A 27,096-nucleotide genomic window follows, 5' to 3' on the forward strand; every position below is an offset into this window, starting at 1 on the left:
TTAGTAAAAGATACTCAAGTAAAAGTGGAAGTCACCCAGTAAAAGTATTTAGTTCTATAACAAAAGTAAAAGTATAAATCATTTCAAATTCCTTATATTAAGCAAAGCAGACGGCACCATTCTCTTGTTTTAATTTACAGATAGCCAGGGGCAGACTCCAACACTCAGACATAATTTACAAACCATGCGTTTGTGTTTCGTGAGTCCGCCAGATCAGTGGTAGTAGGGATGACCAACGTTGTTCTCTTGATAAGTGTGTGAATTGGACCATTTTCCTGTCCTGCTAAGCATTCAACATCTCACGAATACTTTGGGGTGTCAGGTAAAATGTATGGAGTAAAAAGTACGTCATTTTCTTTAGGAATGTAGTGAAGTAAAAGTTGGCCAAACTATAAATAGTAAAGTACAGATACCCTAAAAAACTACTTAAGTAGTACTTTCAAGTATTTTTACTTAAGTACTTTACATCACTAGTTTTGACCTGGGCTCGTAGTATTATAGCTACTCTGGGCCAATAGGGCTCTGGTTAGAAGTAGTGCACTATATAGTGACTGTGTGTCTAATGTAGCTGCGCCTGTGTGTTTCTGCTCCAGACCATCGTGCACTGCGCCAGGAAGACAGAGTTTGCCCTGTGGAACTACCTGTTTGCTGCCGTGGGCAACCCCAAGGATCTGTTTGAGGAATGTCTGATGGCCCAGGACCTGGACACCGCTGCATCCTATCTCATTATACTACAGGTTAACATACTCCCCTGTCTCATCCTAATTACCAGAGGCAAACATTTATTTAGAAATGTGACTGGTATTGGGGTTAGGGATGGAGCCAGGGTTAAGGTTAGGGATGGAGCCAGGGTTAAGGTTAGGGATGGAGCCAGGGTTAAGGTTAGGGATGGAGCCAGGGTTAAGGTTAGGGATGGAGCCAGGGTTAAGGTTAGGGATGGAGCCAGGGTTAAGGTTAGGGATGGAGCCAGGGTTAAGGTTAGGGATGGAGCCAGGGTTAAGGTTAGGGATGGAGCCAGGGTTAAGGTTAGGGATGGAGCCAGGGTTAAGGTTAGGGATGGAGCCAGGGTTAAGGTTAGGGATGGAGCCAGGGTTTAGGTTAGGGATGGAGCCAGGGTTTAGGTTAGGGATGGAGCCAGGGTTTAGGTTAGGGATGGAGCCAGGGTTTAGGTTAGGGATGGAGCCAGGGTTTAGGTTAGGGATGGAGCCAGGGGGTTAGGGATGGAGCCAGGGTTAAGGTTAGGGATGGAGCCAGGGTTAAGGTTAGGGATGGAGCCAGGGTTAAGGGTTAAGTAGTTAAAAGGCTTGTATTGATAATGTGACTGTTGTCCCCAGAACATGGAGGTTCCAGCAGTGAGCAGGCAACACGCTACACTACTCTTCAACACGGCTCTGGAGCAAGGCAAGTGGGACCTCTGTCGTCACATGATCCGATTCCTCAAGGCCATTGGCTCTGGAGAGATGGAGACCCCACCCCCAACACCAACCACTCAGGTACAGGATGGAACAAATTCATAATCTCTTTCTGTCTTCTACCTCTCTACTCTTCTCTCTCTTTCTGTCTTCTACCTCTCTCTACTCTTCTCTCTCTTTCTGTCTTCTACCTCTCTCTACTCTTCTCTCTCTTTCTGTCTTCTACCTCTCTCTACTCTTCTCTCTCTTTCTGTCTTCTACCTCTCTCTACTCTTCTCTCTCTTTCTGTCTTCTACCTCTCTCTACTCTTCTCTCTCTTTCTGTCTTCTACCTCTCTCTACTCTTCTCTCTCTTTCTGTCTTCTACCTCTCTCTACTCTTCTCTCTCTTTCTGTCTTCTACCTCTCTCTACTCTTCTCTCTCTTTCTGTCTTCTACCTCTCTCTACTCTTCTCTCTCTTTCTGTGTTTGTCACACATTCTGACATGTTATGTTGGAGCTAAACCTCTTAATGCTTTAGTGTTATCCATGGAGTAATGGTTGAGATGGTCTAAAAACACTGTATAAATTAAAGACTGCTATGAGGCTACTGCCTCCACCTCTGTATAATTGGATATAGATACCCATAACTGGCTATATGGTGCAGAAACCCTGCTGTGTCAGAGGCTTACTGGATGAGTTTCCTCGCTGATCTGTCTTCTCAACAGGAACCCAGTTCGACGGGAGGTTTTGAGTTCTTCAGGAATCGCAGCATCAGTCTGTCTCCGTCAGCTGACAGCATCGCTGCTGGGAAGTTTAACCTACAGAAGACCTTCAGCATGCCCTCTGGGCCCTCTGCTAAGGGGTACACCACACACACACACACACACACACACACACACACACACACACACACACACACACACACACACACACACACACACACACACACACACACACACACACACACACACACACACACACACACACACACACACACACACACACACTTTATTTGACATCTCCTCTCTTTAGTAATCATACGATCCAAAGGCAGCTTTTGTTTGTTGAGTATCTAATGCAGGGGGTTATTAAACATTTTCAGCCTTGGACTCAAATGAAAAATGTTTTCCTGGGACCCAAGCTTAGGAAAATATGCAACTTTACTTAACTATTGGTACATTTCATTTCCATTATGCCTAAAACAAATGCAATAGACAAAAACAAATAATGAAATACCCATATAAATATATATTCATGTTATTTTACCCATTAAAAACACCATTACATACCTGTCTAGGTTGGTACTGTAGCTGTTAAAATACAATCAATATTTTTTATAATGAACTGATTGACCAAATCACACAAGTTGCCGTTTTCAACAAGCATGTCTATTCTGGGCTCAGTTTTTTACAGTGCAACAGTAAGGAGACTCAGACTCAGCATGGAGTCTGTTTCTGTACTTGTTTTTAAAGTATGCCAGAGTTAGGAACCCTGACTCGCAAACTAGATCAGAACATCTACTGCTTTCTCAGTCAGGCAGGAGACCACTTCCTGCTGTAGATGAGCAACCCAGAACTCTTCAAAAAAAAAAAAATCTTGCTTCAATCAGTTTATTCCAGTTCAGAAGGAAACTGATGACTTGTATTTTAACAGCAACAGTTCCAACCTAGACTTGTTTTCAACAATAATTTCTACAGTAAGATGTACAGTAGGCCTGAACTTATTCTGTACTGAACTATCAGTCACGAGCTAGCTTGCTTTGGCTAACGTTAGCTAGCTAGCTATTAGCTGTGGAAGGCCAGGGGATTGTTTGAAAGAGAAACTCACATCTATGAGAGAGAGTACTCCCTTATTGATGCTTATCACCTGCTAAATTACAACGTCTTGCTAGCTGACGGACTTCTCCACTGTCAAAGCACTGTTTCCTGAAGCTTTCGGCCCTGTTCTGAAAGAACTCTCTAGGTTTACCATCATGCTGTGGATTTTTAGTTTTAATTTGTTCGTTTTGAGACTCATTACTAAGCACTTCCCCGCCAAAACACATTGTTGGCACTCCTTGTTATTTCACAAAGTTTGTATGAATCCAAGCGAGAAAAACAAATTGTTGTATTTGCATTTCATGACGATTGAGCTCAGTCAGAACTTGTGGCCAGCTTGAGTCCATTTGACAGCTTGAGTCCATTTGACAGCTTGAGTCCATTTGATGACAGCGTTGAGTGAGAATGATGACGGCTCATCTGCTGCTGAATGCCACTGCTGCAGCAACACGCATCTTCCTCCCACTGGCACCTCTGTTCCAAACCGGCACCTCTGTTCCAAACCGGCACCTCTGTTCCAAACCGGCACCTCTGTTCCAAACCGGCACCTCTGTTCCAAACCGGCACCTCTGTTCCAAACCGGCACCTCTGTTCCAAACCGGCACCTCTGTTCCAAACCGGCACCTCTGTTCCAAACCGGCACCTCTGTTCCAAACCGGCACCGCTGTTCCAAACCGGCACCTCTGTTCCAAACCGGCACCTCTGTTCCAAACCGGCACCTCTGTTCCAAACCGGCACCTCTGTTCCAAACCGGCACCTCTGTTCCAAACCGGCACCTCTGTTCCAAACCGGCACCTCTGTTCCAAACCGGCACCGCTGTTCCAAACCGGCACCGCTGTTCCAAACCGGCACCGCTGTTCCAAACTGGCACCGCTGTTAAGCAGAGAGCTGTGTTGCACTTGGCCAAATCAATTCCAGTAATCAATTAAATAATTATAAATATACTCTGACATGTTGTGACCCATTCTGTCAGAAAGGCTGATCTAATGTGTACTGAGAGGGATTGTCCTCTTCCCAATCATTTCTGGGCTCAGTACACGGACCCCACGGAGTTGGTCAGTTCCATTTATTTTATTTTATTCCTGTCGGCTCATTAGAGTTCAATCACTTCCTGGACTGACTGAAAGTTGGATGGAATTGAGCTCAACTCTGGTAAAGCAGTGTATGTACTATAGGCCTTTCTCTTCATAGCTATAACACATTTCTCCCTCCTCCTCTAGGTCTGAGAGGTGGTCTAAGGACAGTGACTGTGCAGAGAACATGTACATAGACATGATGCTGAGGCGTCACGCCCGCCACCTCCTTGAGCACATCAGACTGAAAGAGCTGGGTTGTTTCTCTGCCCAGCTGGGTTTTGAGCTGATTGGCTGGCTGTGCCACGAGCGCACGCGGGTGGCGCGGGTTGATGATTTTGTCATGGCGCTGAAGTGTCTACACAAGGACTTCCTGTGGCCGTTTCCTGTCACCCCAGCCGGCTCCATCAGCTCGCCTTTCAAGAACGGACACCGCAGGACAGGTGTGTGTGTGTGTGTGTGTGTGTGTGTGTGTGTGTGTGTGTGTGTGTGTGTGTGTGTGTGTGTGTGTGTGTGTGTGTGTGTGTGTGTGTGTGTGTGTGTGTGTGTGTGTGTGTGTGTGTGTGTGTGTGTGTGTGTGTGTGTGTGTGTGTGTGTGTGTGTGTGTGTGTGTGTTGAGGTAATTGGAATACTTCTGTAAGTGTGTGTGACTGCTGGTGCTACAGGGGCTCTGTCCGTCTGTGTTTGCAATGCATTTTTGTCCTCAGCAATGACTGTCCCCCTCACCCTCTGACTCATTGGGTGCAAGTCGTATTTGTTTAGTTAAGTGTTATTTTTATCTTTCAATTAAATCTGACCCTGTTTGTTCCTCCCTCCCTCCCTCTAGTGCTGAGCCAGCATCTACTGAAGTCCCAGTCAGCAGACAGCCTGTTGAACAGTGACATGGACACAGCACGCCCGCAGGCCGCAGCACGCAACAGCAACCACACCTGGCTAGACGGGCTGGGGGCTCTTGGACCTACAGAGCCTACAGAGATGGACACTGCCTTGTCCCACGGGGGGCCACAGACACAGGAGGCCTTCCTCTCTCCACTAACCAACAAAAGTAAGTAGTCTTCATCAGAAGATAGGAACAGCTGAGACTCTCTTTCACTGAGATGTAGTCAGAGAACTCTCTACCAACCTCTTTCTCGCTCAATTTCTACCTCGCTCTTTACCTCCCTCGCGCTCTACCGCTCTCTCCCTCACGCTCTACCGCTCTCTCCCTCGCGCTCTCAATTCAAGGGGCTTTATTGGCATGGGAAACATAAGTTTACATTGCCAAAGCAAGTGAAGTAGATAATGTACATGTGCAAATGGTTAAAGTACAAAATGGAAAATAAATAAACATAAATATGGCTTGTATTTACAATGGTGTTTGTTCTTCACTGGTTGCCCTTGTGGCAACCGATCACACATCTTGCTGCTGTGATGTCACACTGGTATTTCACCCAGTAGATATGGGCGTTTATCAAAATCGGGTTTGTTTTCCAATTCTTTGGATCTGTGTAATCTGAGGGAAATATGTGTCTCTAATATGGTCATATATTTGGCAGGAGGTTAGGAAGTGCAGCTCAGTTTCCACCTCATTTTGTGGGCAGTGAGCACATAGCCTGTCTTCTCTTGAGAGCCATGTCTTCCTACGGCGGCCTTTCTCAATAGCAAGGCTATGCTAACTGAGTCTGTACATAGTCAAAGCTTTCCTTAAGTTTGGGTCAGTCACAGTGGTCAGGTATTCTGCCACTGTCTACTCTCTGTTTAGGGGCAAATAGCATTCTAGTTTGCGTGTTTTTTTTTGTAAAATCTTTCCAATGTGTCAAGTAAACATCTTTTTGTTTTCTCATGATTTGATTGGGTCTAATTGTGCTGCTGTCCTGGGGCTCTGTGGGGTGTGTTTGTGAACAGAGCCCCAGGACCAGCTTGCTTAGGGGACTCTTCTCCAGGTTCATCTCTCTGTAGGTGATGGCTTTGTTATGGAAGGTTTGGGAATGGCTTCCTTTTAGGTGGTTGTAGAATTTAACAGCTCTTTTCTGGATTTTGATAATTAGTGGGTATCGGCCTAATTCTGCTCTGCATGCATCATTTGGTGTTCTACGTTGTACACTGAGGATATTTTTTCAGAATTCTGCATCTCTCTCTCTCTCTGTATCTCTCTCTGTCTGTCTGTCTGTCTATCTCTCTCTCTCTCTCTTGTTCGTTCGTTTTGACTGTTGTAATTAGTTTTATTCTGATTGATTGGATGTTCTGGTCCTGAGGCTTCAGTGTGTTAGTAGAACAGGTTTGTGAACTCAGCCCCAGGACCAGCTGGATGAGGGGACACTTTTCTTTGCTTAGCTCTTGGCATTGCAGGGCTTGGTAATGATATGAGAGGAGGTAACTGTATTTTAGATGTTTCCAAAACTTAATTGCTCTTTTTTTGAGTTATAACTAGTGGATATTGGCCTAATTCTGCCCTGCATGCATTGTTTGTAGTTTTCCTCTGGACACGTAGGAGAATCTTACAGAAGTCTGCATGCAGGGTTTCAATGGGGTGTTTGTCCCATTTGGTGAAATCTTGTTTTGCAAGTGGACCCCACACCTCGCTACCATGAAGTGCAATTGGTTCAATGACTCATTCAAATCGTTTTAGCCAAATTTTAATCAATATTTGAATTTGTTTAATGGTGTAGAATGCCCTGTGTGCTTTCTCGCTCAGTTCATTCACTGCCTCATTAAGGTGTCCAGTTGAGCTTATTTTTAAACCTATGTAATTGTAGTGGTGTGCAGTACTCTATATATTTTGTAAAAATTTACTACTTTGGTCTAATTCCCTGAGATCTGGATCTTCTCTGGAAAATCATTATTTTAGTATTTTTGGGGTTTACTGCCAGGGCCCAGGTCTGGCAGTACTGCTCTAGCAGGTCCAGGCTCTGCTGTAGGCCATGTGCTGTGGGTGACAGCAGGCATAGGTCATCTGCGAAGAGCAGGCATTTATCCTCTAAATTGTGGAGCCTAACACCAGGGGCTGAGGATTTTTCTATAATAGTGGCCAATTTGTTGATGTAAATATTGAAGACTGCAGGGCTCAGATTGCAACCCTGGTGAAGGCCCCGCCTTTGGTTTAAGAATTGTTGTTTTCTTCCCAATTTTAATGCTGCACATATTGCCAGTATACATTTATTTAATTATGTCATGTTTTCCCCCCTACAACACTTTCAATAACTTTGTAGAACAGTCCTGTATACCAAATAGAATCAAATGCCTTTTGAAAGTCTATAAAGCAAGTGTATATTTTGGTATTATTTTGGTGGACATATTTATCTATCAGGGTGTAAATATGATCAGTTGGACGATGTTTTGGTATAAATCCAATTAGACTTTTACTCAAGACATTGTGCTTATTAAGGAAGTTTAAGGAAGATATATTTATAATACTACAGAAAACCTTCCCCAGGTGACTGTTAACACAAATGCCTCTAATTATTAGGGTCAACTTTCTCTGATCTTAAAGATTGGGGTTATGAGTCCAGATGTCAGGGCAATAACCTACACTCAGGATCAAATTAAATAGTTTTAATACAGCCAATGCAAATGTAACACTAGTGAGTTTGAGCATCTCATTTAGCATGCCATCAGGTCTGCATGCTTTTTTATATATTTGAGGGCATGAAGTTTCTTATAGAGCTCCTGGTCAGTAATTGGGGAGTCCAGTTGATTTTGATTGTCCTTTATAGCTTTTTCTAATCCTTTCAATTTCTCATGAATTTGGCGTTCTGCATTTGTGTCAATTTGAACGTTGTTGTGGATTGTCCATATCTCTCTCGCTTTCTACCCTTCCTCATCAACTATCTCCCTTCCTCATCAACTATCTCCCTTCCTCATCAACTATCTCCCTTCCTCATTCTCCCTCCATCTTTCTCTCCCTAGCGGAGGAGTGCAGTATCGGTTCTGCCACAGACCTGACAGAGACCAGCAGTATGGTGGATGGAGACTGGACTATGGTGGATGAGAACTTCTCTGCTCTCAGTTTGACCCACTCTGAGCTGGAACACATCTCCATGGAGCTGGCTAACAAGGGACCACACAAGTCCCAGGTCCAGCTACGGTAAGCCTGTCCTGCCACTCATAGACAGGATTTCTACTTCTATTTGACAGCCCAATCAGAGCGACAGAGAGGGTTTACCTTAAGGAATAATTTCCTCTTGCTAAGGGAATAATTCAAGAGTTTTATGGTAGCTTGAAGGCATGTACAGCAGAAAGTCTCCAGTTACCACGGAGATGACCTGAACATCTCTTATCAAAGAGAGAGTATTTATTCTGGGAGATCACATAATAGAACTTCTACATTCAAGACTGTAGAAACAATTTGATTCAGAAGATAAAACACCTTTTTTGTTTTCTCAACTTGTTTCTATTACTTTCTAGCACATCCAGCTAACTGACAGAGTTAGCCAACTAGCTACAGTAGCTTTGTAGCCATGGATTGTGCACCTTCCATTAGCTACGTAGCTACCTGGTGGATGTTTCCCCTTTGAAACCAGGACAGAGGAAAGCAACATTCACCTCTACAAATATTATTTATATTGATATCCATACTGAATGAAAGGGGATACCTCTATCCATACTGAATGAAAGGGGATACCTCTATCCATACTGAATGAAAGGGGATACCTCTATCCATACTGAATGAAAGGGGATATCCATACTGAATATCCATACTGAATGAAAGGGGATACCTCTATCCATACTGAATGAAAGGGGATACCTCTATCCATACTGAATGAAAGGGGATACCTCTATCCATACTGAATGAAAGGGGATACCTCTATCCATACTGAATGAAAGGGGATACCTCTATCCATACTGAATGAAAGGGGATACCTCTGAATGAAAGGGGATATCCATACTGAATGAAAGGGGATACCTCTATCCATAGGGGAATGAAAGGGGATACCTCTATCCATACTGAATGAAAGGGATACCTCTATCCATACTGAATGAAAGGGGATACCTCTATCCATACTGAATGAAAGGGGATACCTCTATCCATACTGAATGAAAGGGGATACCTCTATCCATACTGAATGAAAGGGGATACCTCTATCCATACTGAATGAAAGGGGATACCTCTATCCATACTGAATGAAAGGGGATACCTCTATCCATACTGAATGAAAGGGGATACCTCTATCCATACTGAATGAAATCCATACTGAATGAGGGTGATACCTCTATCCATACTGAATGAAAGGGGATACCTCTATCCATACTGAATGAAAGGGGATACCTCTATCCATACTGAATGAAAGGGGATACCTCTATCCATACTGAATGAAAGGGGATACCTCTATCCATACTGAATGAAAGGGGATACCTCAATCCATACTGAATGAAAGGGGATACCTCTATTCATACTGAATGAAAGGGTGATACCTCTATCCATACTGAATGACGCTCTTAAAACCTTTCTGGGATATGTGGGACCGTAGCATCCCACTTGGCCAAAAGCCAGAGAAAATGCAGAGCGACAAATTCAAATAAATTCCTATAAATATCTAACTTTCATGAAATCACACATGTAAGATACCAAATCCAGCCAGCAAAACACTGGTTCCAACTTGCGCAACGTGACTACAAAATATCTCAAAAGTTACCTGTAAACTTTGCCAAACATTTCAAACTAGTTTTGTAATACAACTTTAAGTATTTTTTAAAGTAAATAATCAATAAAATTGAAGACGGGATGATCTGTGTTCAATACAGGAAGAAAACAAACTAGCTTTCTGGTCATGCGCCTCTATCAAACAGTACACATGAAGTGACCCTCGTTCAAGATGGCCGTACTTCTTCATTACACAAAGGAATAACCTCAACCAATTTCTAAACACTGGTGACATCCAGTGGAAGCGGTAGGAACTGCAAGCAAGTCCCTTAGAAATCTGGATACCCAATGAAAACCCATTGGAAAAAAACAAACAAAAAAAATCTGAAAGGTTTGTCCTCGGGGTTTCGCCTGCTACACAAGTTCTGTTATACTCAGACATGATTCAAACAGTTTTAGAAACTTCAGAGTGTTTTCTATCCAAATCTACTAATAATATGCATATCTTATCTTCTGGGGATGAGTAGCAGGCAGTTGAATTTGGGCATGCTTTTCTTTTCAGTTTTAAGGGACCTCAGGGGCACCCTTAACTTTTTCATTTTATTTAAGGGAGAAATTTGCCTTAAAATGTTTTGTGCAACTTATTTCAAAGTTAAGAACATTTTAAGGGAAAATATGAGGGGAACATTTACTTAAGATGTTTTATGCAAACGGGCCATGTACTTTAATATTAATGTTTTACAACTTTAACTTCACTACATTCCTAAAGACAATGATGTACTTTTTTACTCCATATATTTCCCCTGATACCCAAAACTACCCATTATGTTTTGAATGTTTGAATGATCAAATTCATACACTTATCAAGAGAACATCCCTGGTCATCCCTATTGCTTCTGAATCTGGTGCTCACTGAACACTCATGCTTAGTTTTTAAATTATGTCTGAGTGTTGACGTGTGCCCCTGACTATCTGTGAATTAAATTAGTTTTAAAAATTGGTGCCGTCTGGTTTGCTTAATTTAAGGAATTTGAAATGATTTAAACTTTTTACTTTTGATACTTAAATATATTTGAGCAATTACAATTACTGTTGATAGTTAAGTTTAAAACTAAATACTTTCACACTTCTCCTCAAGCAGTATTTTACTGGGTGATTTTTACTTGAGTCATTTTTTTATGAAAGGTATCTTTACTTTTACTCAAGTATGACAATCGAGTACTTTTTTCTACTACTGCTACTAATACTCCTCCACCCCACTTCCCAACTTAGCTAGACGTATGGCTGCGGTGACATATTTGTTTGTGTCTGTGTGTTGGTTTCATATGTAGGTTTGCGTATATGTTGTGGGATTTTGTCAGCCTTAGCCTGTATATCCTTAGGTATGTTTCCCTGGACTCAGATGAACTAAATGGAGAATCTCCATTGACCATTTTTTTTTTTTTTTTTTTTTTTACCTTTATTTAACTAGGCAAGTCGGTTAAGAACAAATTCTTATTATCAATGACGGCCTAGGAACAGTGGGTTAACTACCTGTTCAGGGGCAGAACGACAGATATGTACCTTGTCAGCTCGGGGATTCGAACTTGCAAATCTTTCGGTTACTAGTCCAACACTCTAACCACTAGGCTACCCTGCCGCCCCATATGCTTCTTAGTGTTGGGTTAAGCTTACTCTGTGTCTGAGAAACCAGTCCCTTATAGACCATGCCTTTTTATAGCTGATCTCTCTCTGTCCTCAGGTACCTCCTGCATGTGTTCATGGAGGCTGGCTGTCTGGAGTGGTGTGTTGTGATTGGTCTGATCCTGAGAGAGGCCACAGTCATCAAGCAGGTGGTCAACTTCCTGGACAGCCCCGAGGTTCCTCATGAGACCGTCCAGAGTGTCCGCTCCGGCCTGCTAGGGGTCGACGCATGGGCCTCCACTGACTGGTCAGTGTCTCTGTTAGTCTTTGTCGCTCTCTGTCGCTCGCTCGGTCTGTCACTCGCTCTGTCTGTCGCTCACGTACATAGGCCCAATGTCATAATTTCCTTTTAAAATGATAAACTTGGATTAGCTAACACAACGTGCCATTGGAACACAGGAGTGATGGTTGCTGATAATGGGCCTCTGTACGCCTATGTAGATATTCCATTAAAAATTGACCTTTCACAGCTACAATAGTAATTTACAACATTAACAATGTCTACACTGTATTTCTGATCAATTTGATGTTATTTTAATGGACAAAAAATGAGCTTTTCTTTCAAAAACAAGGACATAGTGTATATGTTTACAAAAAATATATTTTGGGGGGGATTGGAAATGATGCAGACAATTACATTGATGGAAGCCAGAATATATCTGAATTATTAAAACTGATTTGTATTCATCCAGAACACTAGTGGAACTGTAGTGTAAAGGATGTTACATATTCTATAGCAGCTGTAGCAAGGGCACAGTGAAGTTCATGAATGTTGTGAGCTTGATACAGACTCCCCCTTCTCTCCACTCCCTGTAGCCTGGGCTATAAGTCCTTCCTGAACATGATCCGGCCCCAGCTACAGAAGCTCATAGAGACTTCTGTAGAGCAGATCCAGCCTGAAGCCTTCCTGACAGGGGCTTCCAACTCTAAGCTGGCTGAGCCCCAGCCCGGAGGCCCCAGTGCGGAAGACAGTAGGGGGCCTGCTCTCCTGGGTCTGGCCCTTCCTTTGGAGCCCCCTGGGGGGTTAGGGACAGGGGACGGCGGAGTTCCAGAGGAGCAGGAGGAACAGGCGGTGGACGAGGGGGTGTACGACTGCACTCTGTCCTGACATGCCCAGTCCTGACCTGAGTCATGTTCATTAGGCACCAAACGGAAGAAAATGGACTGAAACAGGGAGGGACTGACTATATTGACTTAAACGTTTTTGCTACGGTAAATCCTGATGAATGCAGCCCTTTTCTGACCTCTGACCTTGTTGGGCGGGCGTGATGGGACACGGGATGAGGAAGAAAGACACTGGAAGTCTCAGACTAAACTCTGTGTGTCTGGAACCAGTTTGTTGACTGACGTGGACTCTGATATTTTCCATTGTGTGTGAGACTGTGTGTCATGGTATTGTGTGTATTACTACACTGTGTGTGTAACATCTGGATCCTCAAACGCAAGAGGACATTCTCTCCAGTCCGGATACTTGTCCATCCCGGTGGTGGAGCAGGGTCAGTGAGTGAGTGAGTGAGTGAATGAGTGGGCTCTTGTGTTATAAGAGTGTCAGTATTGTCCAGTTGATTATGGAGTTGAGTCATTGCAGACATCGTTAGTCAGGACACAGCCGATTCATAACAACAACAAAAATCTTACCTAAAAATATAAGATATGATCGATGACGTGCTTCTAACCTCTTATTTATTTTGCTCCACGTAAACATTTTTTTAAAGAGACAAGAGTTTACCAAACTGAGTTTGGGCTAATCAGGCTTTATTCTGGGACTAAAGCAGGCAGGTTGTGTTGCAAGTTAGCACTTTATCAAAATATGCTTTTCAGATCAGAGAAATGCTTTCTGGGCTATAGTGTCTAGATAAACATTTCAGATTGCCATGATGACGTGCTGGGTAAGAAGCATCCGGGTTATTGTCTGTCAGACCTGTCACATATTAAGCTTAATTGGCTCATTCCACATTACAGAAAGTTCAACCTGTAACTGTATATTTTTGTCACAGTTTGTGCAACTGAGTTCAGATATAACTTTTTGCAAGGAATCGCCCCTGAAATCAACTAAGTTCTGAGATGCACTGAATGAAGTGTGTGTGTTACCTCCTACTGTACCGTGGATTTAAAGAAACTTACTGATGCCTTGGTCAATTATGTGATATTATTCTACAACATTACTTCATGAGACGATGTCAGTCCCCTCACTAAGATATTAAAGACTAGTGTGAGAATTCTGTTGGTGGAGAGAGAAGACGTGTGTGTGTGTGTGTGTGTGAGATGACCTGGATTGGAGGTGAATGATATTGACGAGGGCCTGACCAGGCCTCAACCAAACCATGACTGACTCCTGAAGGGAGAATCTACCTTTCTCTGAAGACAAACCACATTATTATGGCCATCCAGACCTGCGTCTTTACACACATGCTTTTGGATTGAAGCATTACTGTTCAGTTGGCTTCCGTCATGCCGGAGGATCCAAACTGAGACAAACTATTCATTATTCACTTTGTGTTGATGTCATGCCAGAGATCATTTTTATTTGCCCCATTTTTAAATAGATAAAACACCAACTGATGCACACTTTAGTGTTAATTCAATGTCACAATTCAGTATCGTTTTCTTAAGGTAGGATTGTGTTGGTCTCTACTTAGCAATGGCTGTGGTGTTGAATAGGTCCTATACTATTTAATGTATTCTGACATTGTTTCTATAAGAATTTAAGTCTTTAAGGGCTTGGTTGTTATCACCATGGTAACATGGCAGTAACATACCAAAATCTCGATCATGTAAAACTGAAAACATCTCCAACACTGACACTGCTTTCAGAAGCAGCTCCTGTGTGTATGATGTGGAACAGTAAAGACTAAGTACAGTATCCTCACATGGAATCTTTTATGATCGTCAGTATTATGATTTATTGGTTGTGGTGTTATTGCAAATGGGAAAATGTTAGCCTTCATTATTCATTCAAATTGTTTTATTTCGGCTATATCAAAGCAACTAAACAAGAACTATTTGCTTTTGCCTCAACTTGTACTGTAGTCGTTCTCAGGCCCTGCGCCCAGGTCAATATCCTGTCACCTGACCAGCACAGAGCTCTCAGGCCCAGGTCAATATCCTGTCACCTGACCAGCATAGAGCTCTCTCAGGCCCAGGTCAATATCCCGCCACCTGACCAGCATAGAGCTCTCAGGCCGAGGTCAATATCCCGCCACCTGACCAGCATAGAGCTCTCAGGCCCAGGTCAATATCCCGCCACCTGACCAGCATAGAGCTCTCAGGCCCAGGTCAATATCCCGCTACCTGACCAGCACAGAGCTCTCAACCTTCAAACGGGAATCAATGGTGAAACAGCCACATCCATTTGTGATTTTACAACAACGGTTACTATTTTTTCCCCCTCTGACATCATTGCACACGTGACAGAAGAGCTTAATATGTACTGCCTTGTTTTCACCATGCTGCACGACGCTCCTCAGCAACAACGGTGGTGGGGCGGCCAGTGGCGCCACCCTACTGCAGATGTCATCTTTAACAGCCGGCAAAACCCTGGCTCCTATCCACAAAGCAACGGAGTACGAACGCTGATCTAGGAACAGGGCCCCCGTGTATTCATTGAGCTCTAAATGGAAATACTGGTCCTAGATCAGCTGTTTCTCTGTGAACACAGTGGTTTTCTTTACTGTGTGTATTCTATATTAGCTGGGTTCAGTACATGAATGGTCTCCACTTACTTACAGTACATCACTGTTAAACTGTGCAATTCTGAAACGTTGCTTTGTTTCAGCTTTTTTTTTTTTTTTTTTACATTCAGTTCCACATGTTTTACTGTCACTCATACCAACCAAAATATTTGTACTTTAAACATTATTTTGCTGCAGCTCACTGTGCTTTCAGTTTAACATTTTGCCTCCGCTCACTGTGCTTGTAGTTTGTATTTTTAAACATTTTGCTTGTAGTTTGTATCTGCCTCTATTCTGATTCTATTGTCCTGCAGCGTTGTTTTTACGAGAACCTCTTTGGCCGTGACTGTACACTAGCCTGAGTCCCAGACTGGTTCGTGCCGTCATACTGTTCCAACTCCATTTCAGTCATTGTCATGTTGGCAAGAAGGCACAAACAGAACTGGGACGCAAGTTAACTACACAGCATCAATGTGCTTCTATACCATCTGTCCTCTGCTGCCAGTACAGTAGATACAGTAGCTTACTGTCTGCTGTCAAGCCCACAACAAACCCCAGCTGTGAAGTTTACCTAACGTAATAAGGTTGTTGGCTAACCAAAGACATGTTTTGAGGCCTTGGGTCAACGTGACTTGAGTGCTTGTATATGCAGAGGTAAAATGAACCCCTCTGATGAAAGATTGAGCCTTTGCTGCTCAAACACATTTTTCAGTTAGTACTTAAGACAGTTTATGGATATTCTGATTATACACGTTTCATGCTTCCACCTGAGGAGTAGAAGTCTTGTTTCGTGTGTCTGTCTGCTGTTGGGGAAAAGCATGATGACAGCGGTACTCTTTTCATACAAAATCTGTATGAAGGACGTCTTTTTTCCTTCATATTGTAAAGAATAGCATATCTGACGCAGTAACATTCCCTGGGTCACGATAGGTGGACATCTTCAATGCAGTGTACAGTATAGATACTGTTTCTTGTACAATTTGCCTTTTATACTCATTTTGGTTTTCTAATTTTTCCTGTACATAAACAATAAATTATTTTTTAAAACCATTTTATTTGTATTTCCTGCATTACCATTGATATTTAATTTTTGTTAAAGACAACTAAAGACATGTATTACATCACTGGACACAAGTGTTCATTTCAATTTTATTTTTGTAATCAAAATACCCTGTTACACAATTCCACAAATCAACCATGTTAATCCCACCTGGGATTACATTACAGATTTTAAAAAAGGTTAGATGTAAACCCTCCCAGTTGACAAATTAATAAAATAAAAAATTACAAAAGTATGATTGCTTTTAAATAATTAACATGTTATACAAAACTGCACTTTATTCAGTGACCCAAGAGTACACTGCAGTTAAAATAGGCATAGATACTGCAGGTGAGTTGCATCAAACGAAATTGAACATGTCCCAGCAAACACTCAATCACTCAAACGTGGATGCATGTCAGTTACCACTTTTCCAACTGAAGTGCAGGTAACTGTTTCCTTTATTCAGGCATATTAATTTAAGGAAAGTAGATCCTCTCAATCATTCTACAAAATAAAAATTTGAGACCCATAAACGGTTTCAATGAAATGTTTCACCTTAATATTGGTATTGAAAAAGGACGAGGCTCGAGAAATGTCAGTATAAATATTTACAGTAACAATGTTTTATGATGTTTGCTTGAATTGAATGGGGATTTATGCCAGGTTTCAATCTGATCGCGTTTTGGCAGCAATGCACCATTTTAATTGAAGCAACATGTAGCCAGCGTTTACCACGAACGTTTACCACGAACGAGTGAACATTGCCAACAAGGTGCGATCGGATTGATTCCCTGCATTACTTTTTTGTTTGTAAAATCATAAATGTTATAAATGACTGCATAAGAAAAATTTGACAGTACTGACAAATGTCATTACCATAAACCATAAATCACTTTACAATTTCAGAGCATGAGCAGCAACACAGTTATGTTGAGAAATCCATACAAAACATGAAGTTATATTTTTAAGAAGGCAGTGTACAGTACGCTTGAGTCAACGGGAAGGTTTGGGGTAGTGAACCTGAACATTAGTCACCAATCGTTTTGTAATTACAGAATCAGGACCTACGGGGATATTTCTTTACCTAAATTACAGATCCCACCATACTTGATAGAAATAAATCAATTAATTGTATTAAATGTTTAAATTACACCTGTATATTTGTTCCATCCATCAGGCCTGAGCTGTTGATATACCTCTGATTAAGGTGGCTGCCTATTCCCTGTATAGTGCACTACTTTTATACGGCTCTGGTCAAAAACAGCCAATAGGGTGCAAGTTCAGGCCTAAACAAAACTTCATTAAACGATGCCACTAAGCTAAAGGTCTTTAGACGTGTGCTCGTTAGTTTCCTCCTTTCCTCTCAAGAAAAACATCACCTTGTGTTCATCATGCAAATTTAAGAGTATACTGGGTTGTGTTTTTCACCACAGTGATGGATATGACAAATCGTTTTTTTAAACCCTTAAAACTACATCATTTACTGTTGCTGTACAATCCTGCTAAGACCATTTTATTTTTATTTTTTTTACAGGTAAGTGCATGTGGCAATAACCCCTTATGTCTTTAAGATGCATGACGCCAACCGATGCCTCTAGCCTACAACCATGTGGCAATAACCCCTTATGTCTTTAAGATGCATGACGCCAACCGATGCCTCTAGCCTACAACCATGTGGCAATAACCCCTTATGTCTTTAAGATGCATGACACCAACCGATGCCTCTAGCCTACAACCATGTGGCAATAACCCCTTATGTCTTTAAGATGCATGACGCCAACCGATGCCTCTAGCCTACAACCATGTGGCATTCTAGAACCTAGAAAGCACATTAGCTTGGTTCCATCCTTTCACCTGCTCAGAGAGAGGACGCATCGCTGGATTCAAAACAAGGCGACTGTTCAACACAAACTGGTACTAGCCACAGCAGTGTAGTCCAAGAGACTGCCCAAATCAACACTCCAGTTGCCTAGTAACAATCCTTATCAAACCTCAAGTACTGGTCAGTCTTCACAAAACCCCAAATATCTACTTCATAGAGGTAACACATCGAGCCATCGCTGAGAACCATGAAGTAGGGCTGCACGATATGGGGGGGAAAAACGGAATTGCGATAAACACTTGGGTGAACTGTTGTAATCAAATAAAGTGCTGCTTGAGTAACGAGGTGGGGCTTGGTGTGGAAAGCAGGAGAGACGACAGTAAACTATTAGCCGCGTGTAACAACCGTTCTGAGTGCCGTTTCAAAATATTGCGAATTATATTAATTATGAAGACTTTACCATGCAGGTACAGAGAAAATAGCATGGCTTTATTCATAAAGTAGGAGTACTGATCTCAGATCAGGTCCCCCTCTATCCATATAATTGTATTTGTTATGACCTAAAAGGCTAAAACTGATCCTGAAGCAGCACTCTGACTCTTTATTAACACAGACCCTGCGCAGCCTCAGTGTTCGCAGGAGCTGCTGTCCTGCAATCAAACACCATGATGTTCTAAACCGGGTTGGGGGTCAATTTAGGAACTGTGTGAAAGAGTCTGACCCACTCGCCGCAGGCTTCAACCATCGGAATAAACTTATCAGAACACCAGAAAGGGTGTTGTCGGTCTGTTTTATGACATCAGCAACTAGTATTATAATATCCCAGTGTAAAATATTGATATACACCTTGCACATGATGGGCAAAAACACACCATGTGAAATGTTTTTTTTTTAACCCATTTGACTGTTCAACTGTTAACAGGAAGTACCATTGATGAGGGACATCAGTAGGTCAAAATTGGAGTTGGTGAGATGTTGTTTTGAAAAAGCGCCACGGCATTAAAACAACTGCCTTGTTGCAGTTGTTTAGAGGTTAGAGCACTGTGGTTCAGAGTTTGAGGAAAATGTAAAAAGCACCATTAGTTTATGACTGAGTTGAAGAGAACCAAACTATCTAAATCAGTGTGTTTCTTGATGGACAGAAAATATGTTTAAAATCGCAATACCCAGCTAAATTATTTATTAATTCAGTGAGTTTATTGCATTTCTATTTTCGACATTGCTATCACTCGTTAAAACAAGTCAAAATATCCTTGCACATTAGCGAGCTCACCGTAAGTAAATCACACTTTACTGGAACAATCCTGTTCACCTTTTTTTGTTTGTTTCTTATTTAAAATGTAAAAACATGAAACGGTTCATTTTGTAAGGGAAAAACACTGTAGCCTTTTAACTGAAATAGTGAGTGACGCTGAAGACCTCGTGCTTGTTGACAGAGATGGAACATGCAAGGCCATACATGAAAACAGTGTCAGAGAGCGAGAAGAAAAATAGTTTTAAAAAACTATTTACCCTCATCCCCACAATAAAGGAACTCTACTGAACACTGGTTGACCGTTCCCAAGTCCTACTGTTACTGTTTATAAGGACCGTTCCCTAGTCCTACTGTTACTGTTTATAAGGACCGTTCCCTAGTCCTACTGTTACTGTTTATAAGGACCGTTCCCTAGTCCTACTGTTACTGTTTATAAGGACCGTTCCCTAGTCCTACTGTTACTGTTTATAAGGACCGTTCCTTAGTCCTACTGTTACTGTTTATAAGGACCGTTCCCTAGTCCTACTGTTACTGTTTATAAGGACCATTCCCTAGTCCTACTGTTACTGTTTATAAATAATGTTGCTTTAATGTCCCTCCTGTTAGCTATTGACACAGTGATGGTCGGGTCTCTCAAATGAGTGTGTGGAAGCAGGCCCAACAACGGGCCCAGTATTTCAAGTATGGGTAAATGTGGTAGGTGCCTCCCAGTGTATGTACATCTGATAGGCCTAGGTGTCAGTATCGGTACATGTGATAGGTGGAGACCCAGGAAGAGGGGAAGGCCCATTTAGGGAACCTCTTCAGCATGTCCTCTAGCTGAACAGTCCTCTGGTCCTCTCCAAAGAAGTAATGAGATGAGATGGCTACTGAGATCATTCCCTCTGGGCCTGACGGATCCTCTTCTCTGGGAGGCTGGAGGGGAGAAATATATAGACATATTAAAACACACAATCATATGGACAGTGTTTCCCCTATATTCCCAAATCGTTGCCACCACTCCAACAAATGATTTATTTCATTTTCAGTGTAAACCAAAGACTAAAACCAAGTAAAGTAGAAAATATAATTGACCAACATTTTTTAAATAAGATCATCTTTGAGAACTAACAACCACCAAAATAAAAACTAGACAGCCAGGGAGAATCTGAAATAAAAAATGTCATGCATACTCCCAGTCGATATTCACGTCATAAGATCCCCTAGACCACGCCCACCAATCAGTCTTTCCAATTGATTCCCCTGAAAGAGTCAACTTCTTCGTTGATTTTTAAATCATACAGAAATCGAAAAACTGCAATGTACTTCAAACCAGGTCAAAAATCCCAAAACTCTAGTTTGCTCTGCTCCCACATAGGGAAATAGAGCCTGTGGCTTCAGGCTATTCGGCGTGGGAGAGTCAGGGAATTGTGGGGACCCGGTGTCTAAGTACACGTAGCTATGTGTGTGGAAAACATTTCATCACAGAGGTAAGCACTACTTGTAGCTGTACAATCTGTTTGTATAGTTAGTCTTGGCTAGCTAGCTAATGTTGCGGTCGGTAGCTAGCTAGAGGCTAGCACACACGTGGATAGCACCGTCATGAAATGGGGCATTGAGGGTTGCTTTACAATATTATTAGCAAGAATCAGGCAATGTTGAAAAGTCATCTTTAGATATGTACTTTTCTTCAATTGAATTTTGTATTTGACCAAAACATGCCGTCAACAAGAAAGTTGTTTGAAAAAGGTAATTTTGGGGTAGCAACATTCTATCGAACACAGACGGAGTATGGAGCCCCCATTAATTGTGTTGTTTGAGTCACTCAGATAGCATAAGCCATGGCAAAATGTGGGAAATTGCAGGAAATTAGCTTAAAAACTGCACATTTCCTCTCAGCTCCATGGCAATATGTATAGAATTCTAGGAAATGATGCCACAACATTTGTTGTCACTCGGGAAATATGCCTGGGGTGAGAAGAAATAACAGCAAGCATAGGCTTGGATCACGACATAACAGACGTCGTAAAGCAATGGAATCATTACAGACCGAGTAGTCCTACTAAACAACGCCAAGTCAACAGACTAAAACAACCATAATGGCCTCAGCAAAGTCGACCAGGAAATAACTAGATGAAACAACAATGAATAGCTACGGATTCTGATTCATACACCATGTTTGGAGAAAGGGAGACTTGTGCCCTGAGACAAGTGACTGAGTGAAACAGGGCCGCATCTGTCTGGGGAGATGATAGCGGCTTGTTCTAATCCAATCATTGCAGCAGGTTCAACCGATACCCCGCCTGTTTCTTTACAGACAAAAGAACTAGCCAATAGTTGTTCAGAGTGAAAGAGATGTGTTCTGGCAGCTGAAAAATACTTTTGCCAATCATGGATAATTACAAAAAGATACTATTCGTATTATGGAAATTCTCCATATCGATTACGATACTTGTTTTGTCCGAGTACTCGGCAAACCCCTAGTACACTGTCCACAAATACACTGTCCACAAAGACAAGCATTGCTCCAAAGGCTCGTGCACAAATTCTTCTGAAGCTTTTGAAAGTACACTGTGCATTAAATCCAAGCTTGCAATGAAAAAAAATGAATGTGTTAATTAAGGTGCTAACCCAGCAGGTAAAACTGATGTCATGACATTATCCCAACCAGCTTTGCCTGTTTGGAATCCTAAATCCCTAATATTCTGTACCTGTATTTCGAACCAGAAGTTCCAGGCGGGGGCATCCAGGCCGTGGGAGTAGAATATAAAGTACTCTCCAGCCAGGTGGTACTGGGGAACACCATCCCCAAACGACCAGCTGGACAGAGAGGCCCCTTGGTGGGGTCTCAGGTAGAGGGACATGTGGCTGGGACCTGGGGGACGGACATAGTCACACACAATGCATGTCACAAATTATGGTTCCTAGACACTGCCTTTTCTCACACAACATTTGGAGAGAGGGACAAGGATTGGAGTAACGGATCCTACAGCAGGTAGTGATAGAGGATTTTAATCCTACAGCAGGTAGTGAGAGGATTGAATCCTACACAGGTAGTGATAGAGGATTGAATCCTACAGCAGGTAGTGATAGAGGATTGGACCCTACAGCAGGTAGTGATGGAGGATTGGATCCTACAGCAGGTAGTGATAGAGGATTGGATCCTACAGCAGGTAGTGATAGAGGATTGGATCCTACAGCAGGTAGTGATAGAGGATTGGAGTAATGGACCCTACAGCAGGTAGTGATAGAGGATTGGATCCTACAGCAGGTAGTGATAGAGGATTGGATCCTACAGCAGGTAGTGATAGAGGATTGGAGTAATGGACCCTACAGTGCCTTCAGAAAGTATTCACACCCCTTGACTTTTTCCATATTTTGTTTTGTTACTAATTGTAATTTTTCTGTCAACGATCTATTCAAAACACTGTCAGTGAAAAAACAACAATTCTAACATTTGTTTAAAATATATATATATATTTATTATAATCCTGATTAGATTAGATATGTAGTCAACCCCCTGAGTCAATACATGTTAGAATCACCTTTGGAAGTCTAAGAGCTTTACACACCTGGATTGTGCAACATTTGGCCATTATTATTTTTTTCAATGTTTCTTCACTGCTCCACTGAGACAATTACAGTATCTGTAAGGTCCATGTTTGGTGTACAGAGATGGGATATTCATTTAAAAATCATGTTAAATGCTATTATTGCACAGAGAGAGTCTGTGCAACTTATTACGTGACTTGTTAAGCACCTTTTTACTCCTGTGCATATTTAGGCTCGTCTTAACAAAGGGGTTGAATACTTATTGACTGAGGACATTATAGCTTTTCATTTTAAATAATTCAGTAAACATTTAGAAAAACATAATACCACATTGACATTATGGGGAATTGTGTGTAAGCCAGTGACAAGCCATCACAATTTAAATTCAGGCTGAAACAACAAGATGTGTAAGAAGTCAAGGGGTGGGAATACGTTCTGAAGGCCCTGTAGCGGTAGAGGATGAAGGGTCGTCATTGTAAAATAAGAATTAGTTCTTAACTGACTTGACTAGTTAAATAAAGGTTCAATTTTAAAAAATACCATGTGTTCAATGTTCATATAATCTCACCTTTGACTTCAAATGTAATCTTCACTGTGCCCCATTTTGTCTGTTCTTTAGAAAGGACCTGAAACTCGATGGGAGACTTGGGAAAGACTTCAGGGGCTGGGAGGTACCAGTTCTTCCTGAAAACAAGGAAATTGACACAATGCCGTTATTTTGCTAAACCAGTCATGTGCATGACACAGTAAAATCGTTTTTCCTTTATGAAACACAACCAAATACGTCAGCATTTCGTTGCCATAGACAACATTTTTAACCCCTTTGAGATACAATATAATAATACGTGTTATTTAATTACGCATGTGTGACCGTAGAGATACTATTCAATTAGTATACAGTGTATTCAGACACCTAGACTTTTTCCACATTTTGTTACAGCCTTATTCTAAAATGGATTAAATAGCTTTTTCCCCTAAATTTATAAAAGATCAAATATAGAAATACTTTGCTATGAGACTCGAAATTGAGCTCAGGTGCACCTTATTTATATTTATCATCCTTAAGATGTTTCTACAACTTGATTGGACATGATTTAGAAAGGCACACACCTTTCTATATAAATGGTGCCACAGTTGACAGTGCATGTCAAAGCAAAAACCAAGCCATGAGGTCAAATGAACTGTCTGTAGAGTTCCGAGACAGGATTGTGTCGAGGCACAGATCTGGGAAGGTTACCAAAAAATGTCCGCATCATTGAAGGTCCACATCATTCTTTAAATTGAAGAAGTTTAGAACCTCCAAGAGCTGACCGCCTGGCCAAACTGAGCAATCGGGGGAGAAGGGCCTTGGTCAGGGAGGTGACCAAAAACCTGATGGTCACTTTGACAGAGCTCCAGAAGGACATCTCTGCAACACTCCACCAATCAGGCCTTTACGGTAGAGTGGTCAGACGGAAGCCACTCTTCAGTAAAAGGCACATGCTTGGAGTTTGCCAAAAGTCACCTAAAGGACTCTGACCATGAGAAATATGATTCTCTGGTCTGATGAAACCAATATTGAAATCTTTGGCCTGAATACCAAGCTTCACGTCTGGAGGAAACCTGGCACAATCCCTACGGTGAAGCATGGTGGTGGCAGCATCATGCTGTGGGGAGGTTTTTCAGTGGCAGGGACTAGTCAGGATTGAGGGAAGATGAACGGAGCAAAGTACAAAGAGATCCTTGATGAAAACCTGCTCCAGAGCCTCAGACTGGGGTGAAGGTTCACCTTTCAACAGGACAACGACCCTAAGCACACAGCCAAGACAACGCAGTAGTTGTCTTTGAGTGTCCTTGAGTGGCCCAGCCAGAGCCTGGACTTGAACCCGATCGAACATCTCTGGAGAGACCTGAAAATAGCTGTGCAGCGACACTCCCCATCCAACCTGACAGAGCTTGAGAGGATCTGCAGAGAAGAATGGGAGAAACTCTCCAAATACAGGTGTGCCAAGCTTGTAGCGTCACACCCAAGAAGACTCCAGGCTGTAATCGCTGCCAAAGGTGCTTCAACAAAGTACTGAGTAAAGGGTCTGAATACTTAAATGTGTAAATGTGATATTTCAGTTGTTTATTTTGTCATTATGGGGTATTTTAGAATAAGGTTGTAACGTAACAAAATGTGGAAAATGTAAAGGGGTCTGAATACACTGTATACTACATATTCTAATTCCTAGTTCTATGGGTATGACTCACTTGACAAGGAACTTGACAGGTAGGAACCAGGGGTAGCCACAGAAAGGCCTGTCCTCCTGACAGCTGGTCCTGATAGTGTCGTTGATCTCTGGTATGATAGGCGTGATGTGCTGCATGCCAGTGTAGTCAAAGCTGTTGATCCACAGACCTGAGTCTCTGCTCTTCACCTGGCCATCCAGACCATGAAAGGTACGAGTGGTGTGCTGACAGGAAGACAAGAGAGAAAAGGTGAAAAGATATTCAGCAACTCATGGTAGAACACCCGAGGGGGGAGTTGTTTCAAAAGTACATGTTTAGCAGGAGCAGACAGAAAGACTCAGTCAACATTGACACAGTTGTTCATTTGAAATAAGAGTGTGTTTGTTCTTAAGTCCTGGATAAATAAAAATGTGCTCGGTGGAGCAGGCAGAAAGACAGGTTGTCATTGTAATATAAGGTCTGTATTTAATTCATTGAGATACACACACTAAGCCCAATGCATCAGATGATTGTTTATTCAATGTTGTCAAGTGTGTGGGCGTCTAAGCAGAAAGTGCCTGAGATGGTCTCGGGACTAGAACCGTTTGAGGTGTGTGTCAGATGGTCTCACCTGAAGAAAGACCCGTTTGGGGCGTGGGCTCGAGGGGTCTGCTGTATAGGGGAAGAACATTCCACACAACACCAGCACCAGAAACACAGTGAACACTGTTCCCAGACCTGCCAACAGCCACTTAGTAGACCTAGCCAAGTAGATGAAGTGGAGCTGGGGGGAGAGAGGGATGAGGGAGAGAATCAAAACACACATCAGATCACTCAAAGCTGTTTAATGTCATCAGCTGATATGATTTTTCATCTTTCTGCCTAATATCCTCCATTCCATGATGGAGAAGGGAGTTGCTGCTGACCTGGTTTGTATTGTAATGTAATAAATATTGCTATGCTGGCGCTTCCAAAGGTTTCTAGGGGAATGATATTTCCACAACAACTACAGTCAGGAACACGTTCCTGTCCTCTTCCCTCTTTTGGAAAGCTAGCTAGTATTAACCATGGTTCTACTCTACTCACAAAGAAGGAGGAGAGGAAGAGTGTGGCGAGGGTGACGAGGGTGGCCAGGACCACGTCAGGGGGGATCTCTGTGCCGCTGCGCCCCAGGATGGGCGTGAAGATCTCAAACACTACCCAGATCAGGAACATGAAGTGGACATAGGGCAGAGCCAGACCCAGCTGATAGAGAACAGAGTACTTCACCGATGCACCTGGAGACACAGGAGAGATACATTAACTAACCCAGACCCAGCTTGTAGAGAACAGAGTACTTCACCGATGCACCTGGAGACACAGGAGAGATACATTAACTAACCCAGACCCAGCTTGTAGAGAACAGAGTACTTCACCGATGCACCTGGAGACACAGGAGAGATACATTAACTAACCCAGACCCAGCTTGTAGAGAACAGAGTACTTCACCGATGCACCTGGAGACACAGGAGAGATACATTAACTAACCCAGACCCAGCTTGTAGAGAACAGAGTACTTCACCGATGCACCTGGAGACACAGGAGAGATACATTAACTAACCCAGACCCAGCTTGTAGAGAACAGAGTACTTCACCGATGCACCTGGAGACACAGGAGAGATACATTAACTAACCCAGACCCAGCTTGTAGAGAACAGAGTACTTCACCGATGCACCTGGAGACACAGGAGAGATACATTAACTAACCCAGACCCAGCTTGTAGAGAACAGAGTACTTCACCGATGCACCTGGAGACACAGGAGAGATACATTAACTAACCCAGACCCAGCTTGTAGAGAACAGAGTACTTCACCTGCACCAAACAAATAAGAGATCAATTCAAAACTAATCATGTGATACATCAATGTATCGTTGTTGCTGCTGAGCTGTGAAAATGACCTGACAACCTTTGATTGAAACATCACACTTAATAATGGGAGCATTGAACAGTATCCACGTCTACCCAATAACCTGTATCCATTTGTTGTTCATGAAAAGGAATCTCCTTATGGGAAGCAAC

General features: G+C 42.4%; 2 protein-coding genes across 2 annotated transcripts in view; one reads left to right on the forward strand and one right to left on the reverse strand.

Annotated features, from left to right (window-relative positions):
* Positions 1–16,246, forward strand: part of LOC123999341 (guanine nucleotide exchange factor subunit RIC1-like) — a 106,078-nt gene extending 89,832 nt beyond the window's left edge. The window contains exons 20-27 of the mRNA XM_046304992.1: positions 594–737; positions 1,335–1,493; positions 2,118–2,254; positions 4,430–4,725; positions 5,109–5,327; positions 8,168–8,345; positions 11,584–11,772; positions 12,342–16,246. Coding sequence (XP_046160948.1) covers positions 594–737; positions 1,335–1,493; positions 2,118–2,254; positions 4,430–4,725; positions 5,109–5,327; positions 8,168–8,345; positions 11,584–11,772; positions 12,342–12,633 — 1,614 coding nt within the window. The 3' untranslated portion in view covers positions 12,634–16,246. The remainder of the gene's footprint in view (positions 1–593; positions 738–1,334; positions 1,494–2,117; positions 2,255–4,429; positions 4,726–5,108; positions 5,328–8,167; positions 8,346–11,583; positions 11,773–12,341) is intronic.
* Positions 16,247–16,333: 87 nt separating this feature from the next.
* LOC123999342 (endoplasmic reticulum metallopeptidase 1) overlaps positions 16,334–27,096 on the reverse strand; it is a 49,000-nt gene continuing 38,237 nt past the window's right edge. Inside the window, exons 11-16 of the mRNA XM_046304993.1 lie at positions 26,123–26,313; positions 25,668–25,820; positions 25,079–25,281; positions 23,415–23,530; positions 22,006–22,169; positions 16,334–20,230 (exon numbers count right to left, since the gene is read on the reverse strand). Coding sequence (XP_046160949.1) covers positions 20,054–20,230; positions 22,006–22,169; positions 23,415–23,530; positions 25,079–25,281; positions 25,668–25,820; positions 26,123–26,313 — 1,004 coding nt within the window. The 3' untranslated portion in view covers positions 16,334–20,053. The remainder of the gene's footprint in view (positions 20,231–22,005; positions 22,170–23,414; positions 23,531–25,078; positions 25,282–25,667; positions 25,821–26,122; positions 26,314–27,096) is intronic.

The sequence above is a fragment of the Oncorhynchus gorbuscha genome, linkage group LG16, assembly GCF_021184085.1.
Source record: "Oncorhynchus gorbuscha isolate QuinsamMale2020 ecotype Even-year linkage group LG16, OgorEven_v1.0, whole genome shotgun sequence".
NCBI classification, from domain to species: Eukaryota; Metazoa; Chordata; class Actinopteri; order Salmoniformes; family Salmonidae; genus Oncorhynchus; species Oncorhynchus gorbuscha.